The 12,332-nt window shown below is 39.6% G+C and overlaps 1 protein-coding gene across 2 annotated transcripts in view; it reads right to left on the bottom strand.

Annotated features, from left to right (window-relative positions):
• Window positions 1–8,470: 8,470 nt before the first annotated feature.
• Window positions 8,471–12,332, bottom strand: part of LOC145408062 (ER membrane protein complex subunit 2-like) — a 39,752-nt gene continuing 35,890 nt past the window's right edge. For both annotated transcript variants that reach the window (XM_080278866.1, XM_080278867.1), the window contains one exon: window positions 8,471–11,098. In XM_080278866.1, the coding sequence (XP_080134992.1) occupies window positions 11,014–11,098 (85 nt within the window). In that variant the 3' untranslated portion in view covers window positions 8,471–11,013. The remainder of the gene's footprint in view (window positions 11,099–12,332) is intronic.

The following is a 12,332-nucleotide window of genomic DNA, read 5'->3' as shown; positions in this document are numbered from 1 at the left end:
CGACATGATAAATGTGTATATCACTGAAGTGTGTGATTCTTCATGACATGCATTATAGAAAACCAAATCCTGAGCAAGAAAATGAATCAGCACAACATTACTGGTGTTACTAGTGAAAGATGCTCCCCACTATTGCTCAGAAGTATTGGCTGTCTGATGCTGCTAAATGCCAAAAGTACACAGGAGAGATCGGGCTGCTACCTTAGCCAAGGTCACATTTGAACTAGGTCACGCAATGTTGGCCTTGCTCAAAGCTACTGTGTAGCCTACCAGATGTTACATCTTGTCTGGTGTGATACGTTTGTGCTAACACAGCTATATACACTGTTTATAAGGCAAGAAGACCTGGCATCACTCAACTCAAGGTTCAATCAACCCTCTGCGGATTGATGTGTAAAAATGAGAACTTAAGCTACCACCTATGGGAGGTAACTGTGGTAACCAGCATGATGCAGTAGCCTTGTATTTCAAGATAATGGGTGAAAAGCCCACCGCAAGTTCAATCACACGAGTTACTTTAATGAACACCACAGACAAGTACCTCATGGCGTCTGTCCCTCCTGTAATGTCCACTTACATACATACACATATTCATAACCTGGTCTTTCTTAAAAGTTCAGGTTCTTGTAAATTTGAAATTAACCCTCCTGGTTTATGCTTCACTAGAAATAAAGATACGGCATGCCTACTGTCTACCACTTATGATGCATATAACTTGGTATCTCCCACAGTACAGGAGGAACACTGATTGTAGAGGGGATGGGGGATAGCTACAGTAGACTGGGAGTCCCACTCCCCTATTATTTCTCAAAAAGGATCTGGGGCGCCAAAGGCAAGGAATATCCCAAATCCTAAGTAGCCTAAGATCCAATAAGGAAAGACAAACTGACACAAGCAACAATGTAGTCTATGAAAGGACAACGATGAAAGGATGATGAACAAACAGTATATTCAAGAATGGAAGGTGTGGTATATTACCAATGTATGAAACAAAGACAAAAGAGAGAGTATTGGATGATTGAAGTGTAACACAGTAATCCAGTCAGTTTATATTTCATTCTCTTTATCTTTCGATCGCTTTATTTAGCTTTCAGACATTTTCAAACCTGTGAAGTTTAGGTACAGCCTTCACTAACCCCTTCAATAGGAAAAGCCTTTCCCAATATGATTAAAATCATCTGAATGCAGTAAAACTAAAACAGCCATTGGATCCTGGGGAATTTAATTTGAAAGGATTAAATGCGCATGGATGAATGGCACAGATTCTTGAATGAACCTATGGCGTATGCTAAGGTTACAAAATATGCAATGAGTGATGTGAATAAAAAATATGTCATCTGAATGACATTGTGTGCGGTTTTTGTGCTATGTGGTACAATAAAGATGGCAATGGGTGATGAGGCAGGGCATGTTAAGTACATCAAGTATAGATCAGTGTTGTATAAGGTGCGACATGGACAACATGACCACATTTCTGTTGGAAGATCCATGATAGAGGGAGAGGAGGAGGTGGAACAGGGTAGAAGGTGGGGGGCAAGACAGACAGGGATGGTAGGGCAGGTAGCAGTACGATGCCCAGTGAAGGCAGGCACTGTAGTTTGGGCAATCTGGGCATGAACAAGAAAGTAGGCCAACACTGATTCAAGTACAAGTGCAAAAGTATGTGTCACGATGACGAGCTAGCCATTCCCCTAGCACTATGTGGTAACAAATACTTTATAGGTTTCTAATTCTGTTCATTCTGTATTCAAATTAATGGTTAGATTTCACAGGGTGTTTAAACTTGGTGTCGGAAGTGAAAATTGGTCATCCAACCCCAACCCTGCGTTACCTCGTGAGGAGCGTAGGAGCCAGGGGCTAGGCAAGTTGGTCCTGACATTTAAGACGCATGACCAGCCTCACTCATCCCTAAGTGGCATTGCATGAACAATAAACCTCAACCACCTCTCGAATATAAACCTGCACCGGCACAATCCGATTGGAGCACCGTAGTTACCCACAAAACTACCAGGCGCCATAAGTTGGTTAAATGGTTACCACCCAGCAAAGTAAATGGTTTCCTGGTGTACAGCAAAACCATTTGGCTTGTCACTCAGTGTAGAGTCACCCATAGGCAGAAAAAAAGAGGAAAGAATGAAGGAAGGAAAGACAGAAGAGGGAGTGTAAAGTCACCTACTGGCAGAAGGACGAGGAAAGAATGAAGTAAAGAAAGACAGAAGAGGAAGGATAGAAAGAAAGAAGGAAAGGAAAGGGCTGACACCCGTGAGCAGCACTACACCAAGTGAGTGGATGGGGAGCACCTGTGCTGCCCATTTGGGGCTCTCCGAGGCTCTCCAAAACGTTTGCCATAAGTTAGTTATTTTAGATAGGGTATCCAGGGGATGCTCAACCCTGCCAGAAACCCCAGTTATATGGTTACCACCTAGCACAGTATATGGTTTCCTGGGTACAGGAAACCATTTGGCTTGTCACTTAGTGTAGAGACCATAAGGCAACACTACATTGAGTGGATGATGGGCGCTCCCATCTACTATCAGATAGGTACCGTATATTTGAAGCTACAGAACATGGTGAAAGTTTTTTGGACTATCTGATTGAGCCAGGATTCCGTGAGCTTGAATGATGAGTGCATGGAAGCGTGGCCCATTGAATTGGGCAAACAGGCTGTCTGGACGTTGCTGCTCCTCACCCTGCCCTAGGGTGGGAAAGGAGGTCCAGATGATGATGATGATGATGATGATGATGATGATGATGATGGTGACGGTGACAATGATGTATCTTTACTGCTACCAGTGGCACGGGCGGGTTTCCTACCCTTGAATGGTTTGGACTACGATATCCTAGCCTTGAGCTCCTTCATCCTAAAGTGAGTAGTAAGGAACTGGATGCTACCACTGCTGACTGCATATAGCCAAAGGTAGTAAGGAACTGGATGCTACCACTGCTGATTGTATATGGCCAAAAAATTTTTGAATTTTTTCAAAACTACATGGTATAAAAGTAGACAATGATTTAATTTTACAATTATCTGTCACCATACTACAGTATCTACGCTTTTCCAGACAAACTTTTTTTTGTTACTGCCAGTCATTATTGTACACTGCCAGATTCAAACCAAAAGCAGCTGGAATACAATACTGTATGCTCAAATGCTGCCTAAAACAATATCAATTGCAATGAAATGCATTTATCATAATGCTTCACTGTAACAGGCACTGATAAGGTCCATAAAAGTTAATGGCTAATACATGTAAGGCCTTTTTATTTGTTGCAAGTCCTAGCAGACAGATGTAACTAAAACTAGAACTAAACCAAGTGAACACATGATTCTGTCACGGTTATCCAACAAAAGATCATTTTATATTTAGTAAGCATATAACTGAGAAAACATCAGATTTCATGAAAACTTTTTGTAGCAACAGTTTTCTGAGAAGGGAAAACTATCCACTGACTGATGCCTAATTCCATAATTCACCAAGAAAGTTACCATTCCAACCTACCCTAACTGATGTTTAACTCCAAACTATTATATCACTTCAGTCTTGGTCATCATCTCTTCCTCCAATCTGAGCTGCTTATATACAGGCAGCCTTTCATTCTTCTACATGATTCAACTCTAAACACATACATCCTTTTAATCTCCCATCCAAGTTGATTCACCACAAAGTCAACCTTTCATTCTCCTATTTCATTCAATTACATACACAGCTCGTTGTTAACCTTTCATTCTCCTATTTCATTCAATTACATACACAGCTCGTTGTTAGTCTACACAGAACAGATTAGGATTAACCAAAACATCAAATCATCACCATCATCATCATCCAAACCCTTATTCTCAATTGCAAGACTGGGAGAAAAAAAAGAGGGGGAGGGGGGACAACCAAACAGCATACCCTGTGGAATGCGTCACACAATTATTCATTCCATCCATCATCCAATCCTATATTGCCCGACAAGAAGTAAAAAAGCCCGGGGTTTGGTATGTTGGTCCTGACATTTAAGATGTGAGTGACTAGCCTCACTCATCCGAGTGGCATTATGTGAGCAATAAACCCCAACCACCCCTTGGATATACACCTACACAGGCTCAACCCGACTGGAGCGTAATTATCCACTAAACCACCAGGCACCATAATTTGGTTATATGGCTACCACCCAGCATAGTAAATGATTTCCTGGCACACAGGAAACCATCTGGCTTCTCACTCAGTGATTTCAAAACTTAAAAATGTAAACTCAATCTCAGGCAGGATCATGTGCACACATTTTTTGTATTATTCTTTACAGATACATTTCATATACACCAGCAGCATGGTCATCTTATCAATCCATCCATCATCCAATCCTACGTTGCCCCATAAGGAGCGTAGGAGCCCAGGGCTAGGCAAGTTGGTCTTGACATTTAAGATGAGGGTGACCAGCCACACTCATCCCTGAGTGGCATTACATGAGCAATAAACCCCAACCATCCCTTGGATATAAACCTTCACCAGCTCAAAACAATTGGAGCGCCGTAATTACCCACTAAAACAGAAGATAAAAAAAGAAAATGTCAAATCAGCCATAAACTTCTATACATATATTTTATCCAATCATTATATCATCATCATCATCATCATCATCATCCTGACCTCCTTTCCCATCCTAGGGCAGGGTGAGGAGTAGCAATGTCCAGACAGCCTAAATCTGCCCAATCCAATGGGCCACGCTTCCATTCACTCACCATTTAAGCCCCCGGAATCCTGGCTCTATCTGATACGCCAAAAACATTCACCACGTTCTGTAGCTTCACATAAAAAAAATCCAACAGAGTCAACCCGGATGCTGTAACATTAAAAAGGGATGCCAAATCCCTGATCATGTGCTTCTCCTCACAATATTCATCCACCCAGCTTGATCTCTTGTCAGCCCCCTAGCCTCACCCACTTCCAAACCTCTCTTCCTCACACACTCTTCCCCCATATCCCTCCACCTTCTTCTTGGCCTACCTCACCTCCTCTCTCCTTAAAATTTGCTCAGATATACCTTTTTCACCACTCTATTGTTATCCATTCTCTCCACATGACCATACTATCTCTGTATATTTCTCTTCCATTCTGGTGTCCACAGACTTCCTCACTCCACATCTTTCACGAATCACTTTATTTTGTATCCTATCCACTCTCTGTACTCCACATACATTCCTCAGCAATCCCATCTCCACTGTTCTCACTCATGACTTTTCATTTTTATGCCACACAAATAGTCTCACATCCATAAGTTAAAGCTGGCACTACCAGTCACTCATTTAAGCCTCGTGTAGCTGCAACACTCAAGCCTGTTTCTTATCAAGGCCTTCACTGCACCAGCTACTTTCCTTCCTTGAGTCACTCTACTTTTCACTTCTTTTGCACATTTTCCTCTCTTTCCTATCAACTACCCAGGTATCTGAACTCTCTCACCAATTCCAGTCTCTCTACATTTACTGTAACATCACACTGGGAATCATCTTCTCTCTCAATGACCATCACTTTACCCTTTTCTACATTTATTCTCAAGGCATGACGCTCACAGACATCAGCAAAACTCTGCACTAGTCTACCAAGTTCTTGTTCTGTATTTGCAAGTAGTACTGCATCATCAGCATACAACAAATTTGAGATATTCCATCCATCACCATTCATTACCAATGCCATTCCCCTCTCCATTACTTGTGTTTTTACTTCTCTCATCATCCCTTCCATATATATATATTGAACAAACATGGGGACAACGCACAACTTTGTTGCACACCCAAACCAATCGTGAACCATTCACTTAGATGCCCATTTACCCTTACACATGCTTCATTACCATCATAAAAACTCTTGACGGCACCTAGCAGCTTCCCATCTACACCGTACATGCGCAAATCCTTCCACAATCCTTCTCTGTCTACTTTGTTGCATGCTTCTTCCAGATCCATGAATGTCATAAACACCTTATAGTCCTTCTCACAAGCCTTCTTCACTACCTGTCTTATTGCAAATATTTAATCCACACATCCTCTGCCACTCCTAAAGCCCCCTCTGTTCATCTCTCACTAGGACTTCTGATATCTCTCTTACTATCTCTATAATAATTCTTTCATATATATACCTTCCCTACCACACTCAATAAACTTACGCCATGATAATTCTTGCACTCACTTTGCTCACCTTTATTTTTGTACACTGCAAATATTTGATCCACACATCCTCTGCCACTCCTAAAGCCACCCTGTTCATCTCTCATTAGGACTTCTGATATCTCTCTTACTATCTCTATAATAATTCTTTCATATATATACCTTCCCTACCACACGCAGTAAACTTACGCCATGATAATTCTTGCACTCACTTCGCTCACCTTTATTTTTGTACAGGGGTACAAGCCTTCTCCACTATCTGTCTTACTGCAAATATTTGATCCACACATACTTTGCCACTCCTAAAGCCACCCGTTCATCACTCATTAGGACTTCTGATATCTCTCTTTCTATCTCTATAATAATTCTTTCATACATACACCTTCCCTACCACACTCAATAAACTTACGCCATGATAATTCTTGCACTCACTTCGCTCACCTTTATTTTTGCACAGGGGTACAATCACAGCCGTTTTCCACTCTGCTGGCACAGTTTCACTTATCCGTGCCTTCTTACATATCTCATTATAGTTCCTTGTAATTCCTCAGCCTCAACTTCCACATATCTCATTATAGTTCCTTGTAATTCCTTGGCCTCATTAACTTCCATATATTGCCTTCTCACACATTTATTTACTTCCATCCAAATTCCTGTAAGCCAGGACACCATTTACAATGCTGAATGGTAACCATAACCAACCAATACGTGTTTTCTACGTGTCAACAAGTGGGTTAACACAGGGTTAGTACCCCTCCCCGTAAAACAACTAACTCAAGGCCAAACGGCCACCCGTTACGGGATATATGGCATCTGGCTATAGACAGATATACAGATCCAATAACTTTATGATCTTTTACCTTCAAACTCACATATCCCACACAGCCTACCCTTTTCATTATGGGGGGAAATGAAGCCTACTATGGTGCCCCTATTAACTGGGTGGATGCAAATGCACCATCCATCCAGGAACCAAACCACACTTTTCCCATGCCTCACTGTAGCGAGGCACTGTCAACTTCAATGAAACATCAATTCAATGCAGAGGAGAGCTCTGCAGGGGTGGTTGCTTGCCTGTGGTGGATGGGTCAGCTTGGCCAGACAGACTGAGGTTGATTAACAACAACAACAACAACTCAATCTATCTTCATCCTCTTTATGTGATCATGCCTCTCAAGTAAACTATTTTCTACTTATTTATCATCACACTTTTTTTGCTTCATATCTTTCATGAATCACAGTTTCTTATCCCCTCCTGTCTATACAACCCACAAAATTATATATCCCCCCCTGTCTATGCAACCCAAAAAATTATATATCCCCTCCTGTCTATGCAACCCACAAAATTATTTATCCCCTCCTGTCTAGGTAACCCACAAAAATATATTTCTTATATCCCTTTTCCAATGCTCTTTTGTTGACTTGAAATTCATTCCATACCACTCTTACACCTACATGTAATTCTCTTGTAGCCTTCTATGTTTAGAGTTTTTTTTTTTTAACACAAATCAATCCTTATGATACCAGCCACTTTCTTCCTTGAACTACTACAGCCTTCACTTCCTCTGCAAATTTACCTTTAGCTTCTATTACTACAGTGCAATAGTTTGAACTCTTCCACCAATTAAAGTTTCTCTCCCTTCACCAGCACATCACACTACAAGTCATCTTATCTCTTAACGATTATCATTTCACTCTTATTTACATTTATTGTACAGTACTTTCAAACCATGCCACTCAAGGATGTTCACAAAACTTTCAACTAGTCTCCAATAATCCTATTCAGTATCAACAAGTAGCTCGGTATCATTCTGTATTAATCAGATTTGAATTAATCCATCCATCACATTTCATCATCAACCTAGCCTTCCTTTCCACATCTCTAGCTTTAACCTCTTTCATAACCCCATCCAGTACACGTATCACACTCCCATCTTGCACTCAAGTACTGCTGTTTGACTACTTCCTATTCTCACTTTGATAACAGGCATGGTTATTAATAACTATGGTTTTTGCTTGTTTGATATAAAATAAACATCAAAAGTATAAGAACTACAGGAAATATGATTCTGTTAAACAGATATCAAATGAACATCAAAAGTACAAGAACTACAGGGAATCACTAGCAAGAAATGGGAGGAGTAATGGTGAATAACAAATGAAGAGATGCAATATGCAGATCTACCAAACTGGCATGGGACTAGCTAAAAACCAATGGGCTACACTGGAGGTTGAAAGGCCTGTCTTCCACTAACCTGTTATAGGTAGATAAAGATTTCTTACTGTAGTTCTGCTTGAGAGGAAAAACTGAAGCCATCTTCATATCTAGGTAATCTGTTATTGCAATAATGATACAGCATTATTACCATATTTACATAAGGTGGATGCTTTCTGGAATAAAGATTATGTATTGTACATAAGGGAGTGTACTCTTACTCCCACATACTCTACAGTAAAACAATGGCACAGCATCATCTTGGACTACCCAGTCAGTTGATACCAGTGACAAATAACCAAAGAGAAAGGACTGTAAGAAAATATGCATCAGTTTACTTCATGAAACTAAAAACAGAAGAGGAGTGAATTTAACTATATGAATCTATCTATGAGGCATCAGGCAAGATAGAATCACAGTCACTAGAATAGATACCAGTAATTACAGCATCACACACAGGATTAAGAAGGAAAATCTGAGAGCATTACAGTAGTAAGACACTCGTTCTTCAAGAAAAGGCTAAGAGCACAAACTTTGAACCTCCTACACCATCCACTGTTCATTAATTTCATGGCAGCTCACAAAAATACCCAAACATAATCCAATAAATAACACCAAATACTGTCTTAGAACTTAAAGACTACAACACTGAAAAAACTTTTTTTCAGAACTTTTCATAGTACAGCTGACAATATTAAAACATTGTTTTTTAACGGAATGGTTTTCATTGCCTTCATTAAAACGGACATCTGACTTATTCATGAAGTAATAAATATTATTGTGTATGTAAATATCAACTGCTTACGTACTGAACAGAGAACTTTTAATGCACTAGACAAGGTTCATGAAGTCCCCCAGAACTTGTACTTCTACAATCAGTAAATGCCTTGATGAACTTCTATATGAATTCCCTTTATACTGTAGTATTACATACAAGTTTCTCTTAACCACTCTCTCTAGGTCTAATTTGTTCAGTTCCTAACAACAGATATAACACTTTTCTCTCAGGACTTGCACCTAAGAGAAATACTCTACTGATTAATTCCACTTCATCTTGTACATCCATACACAAATTTTTCTTAAGCATGCGTAGATAAATTAACTTAATGGATTAAATTTTTGCCAAAGAAATAAAAAAGGTACAGTATAATACAATATCCTGTTGATGTTATCTACACTTTACTAAGGATTTTGCATGAACGTTTTGTTTTATTTCTTTTTTAAAGGCTCCATCATGCTTGCACACCTCAGCCTTGGTCACATAATGGCAGCTCTCTATGCTGCTCAATCTCTGCCAGCCTCTTTATTCAGTCCCTCATCCCTGACGTCACACTCTATGACAGCATTCCAGGTCTTCTTCGATCTGTCTCTCACAACCCTACCCCCAATGTTCACACTTCTCACTTTTTGCACCCAACTGTCATCCGCAATCCTTTGCACATGCCCAAAGCATCTCAACAAAAAAAAATTTATATAGATATTTATCATATCTTGATTCTCTCTATCAATGGACTGGCCCTTTATAATTATGTACTGGGGATAAGTGTATAGAAAAAGCAAAAAATACATAAAGTAAATAAATAAATAAATAAATAAATAAAAAACACAAAAATGAGAACAAACCTACAGTCTCTTGTCTTTACAATCTTTTCACACAAACTTGGAACTATAAGAAGGAAACAAGTGAAATTCCAGCATGTCAGTAAATACAGGATGTTCTTGACCAGGTGGCAGATTACAGCACTCGGCCTGGATTAACAAACAAACTTAAGATCAACTCCCTATCATAGTTACTGTGATTTATTTATTCATGAAGGACATGGAGAGTGCTGAATCCTGTATCTCAAGCTCCTTGCAAAACTTATGTAAGTTACGAGAGAAAAATTACTGTAAGTTGCTCTCGTCTGCATAAAGGACATGGAGAGTAAAGTACATAATATTCCCAAGTCTCCTGTTCTTTCAGCAAAAGCCAACCTGAGTTACAAGAGCGAGTAAATCATAAGTTTATCTGTGAAGCTGGGTCCCATGCTGTATCCATCCTGTCATCACCTCATGCACTCTTATGTGCAATCAAGCAATGAATGCCAGCCGTAGCACTTACTTTTTTCGTCAGCTCATTGTTTTTGTCAAATATGCAAAAATTTTTACCACATACACACTGACTAATGCTGGATAATTATGTCTGCACATTCATCGTGCACCCGTGATTTCAAGCAATAATTCTCAGCCACAGCACTTACTCTTTTCAATTCAGCCAATTACTTATCATATACGCAAAAACTACTTACACACTTACTAATGCTGGATAATTTATAACTTTGCTTGCACATTCAGCTTGCACCTGTGATTCTTTCAAAAACTGTGTTGGATTCTTTGTTAGCACTACATTCTCTTTGGCTCTTTAGTATCACAAGTACCACACTACTCTTCAGACACAGTTTAAGTCACAACATACTCACCTGTACTTTAAGTCACTACATACCATTGAAACTTCAGAAAATATTGTAGTTTTGTAGACACTACCTAATTTCGTTCATTAGTATAAAACATGGTTGTTATATTTTTGGCAAACACGATGCACCACCTAAAAAAGATATTGTCATACAAAATTAATAATCAACACCAGTCCAAATACGAGCACCAAACACTATCATGCCTTGTCCGTTATGCTCAAAGACTTGAAAGTTTCCAGTATTTTCGACCCATCCATCGCATTTGATCTGCATTTTGAATATCTGAAAAAATAAATCACATGAGTTCACTACTAGCCCTATATCTAATATTAAAAAGGGTAAGGTTGCTCAGCATTTAAACAGTCTGTATCTTTGACCTAATTTTCAACCTGGGTTTGGCTGTTGTAAATCAGATATTCATTCTACGGTGTTTAATAGAAAAATATCTAGAGAATGGAAAGAAGTTGTAAGTTGCCTTCAAGGATCTGGAGAAAGTATATGACAAAGTGAATAAATATAGAAAGTGGAAGGCATTCAAAATAAATGGAGTAGCTGTGAAGCTGCTGAATGCCATGAAGGGTATGTACAGTATGAGGATGCTCGGGCTGCAGTGTGTATGGACAGTGAAATGAGTGGGTCCTTTGATTTAAGTGTTGGATTGAAGCAGGTGTGTCTTGTCCCTGTGGTTGTTTAATCTGTATACACATGGATGGAGTTACAGTACAGGCAACCCCCGAGATTCACGGGTCCGAAATTCACAGTCCGTGCTTTTATGTGGATTTTCCAGCATATCTTCAGAGTCAATGGTTTGTTAACTCAGATTTTAATGGGTATGGTTACTGTATAAGAAAATGGGGCAAAATATTTACGTGATGATTACCCCGGTCTCGCGCTGCCTGATGTGCGTGCGTGAATAACACTGTCTCGTGTGGTGGTGGAAGTATCCAGGTAAATAATTTGCCCTCTTATTTTAGCCATACCCATTAAATGCTTACTGGTTATTAAAGTTTTTATACAGCACTTTAGTATATATCTGTGATATTTCATGGTGTTTTCTGGTCCCAGATATGGCTTTTCAGGACTGTGCACACTGCTGCAGTGTCAGCAGCAGTCAGCAACAACAAAATTAGCCTTAATTCTTATGATCATACTATACCCATTAACAAGTTATTTCTTACTGAAGTAAATTGTATACTGTACTGTACAGCAGTACAGTATATACTGTATTTGTGATGTTTTAAGATGGTTTTCAGTTCATGTGAAAGTTTCTAGGAGCTTACAGAGGTTATAGGCTACCATGGGGCATTTTGGGGGGGATGCATCCAAATCACACAGAAATTCCAAATTCACGGTGGTCTGTGTCCCTTAACCTCACAAAATTGGGGGTTGCCTGTATTATGTGATATTAGGAAGGGCAGTGGGTGTTGGAGTGTCTTTCAGTGAGAAGGTTGGGTTTGGAAACTTCCTATACTGTTGTTTGCTGATGATACTGTATTCTTAGGTGAGGATGAATGTG

This window comes from Coenobita brevimanus, chromosome 75, assembly GCF_032717465.1.
Source record: "Coenobita brevimanus isolate Jiangsu-jjx chromosome 75, ASM3271746v2, whole genome shotgun sequence".
Classification (NCBI taxonomy): domain Eukaryota; kingdom Metazoa; phylum Arthropoda; class Malacostraca; order Decapoda; family Coenobitidae; genus Coenobita; species Coenobita brevimanus.
The sequence above is the reverse complement of the archived record's forward strand: the minus strand, read 5'-3'. Positions and strand labels throughout refer to the sequence as shown.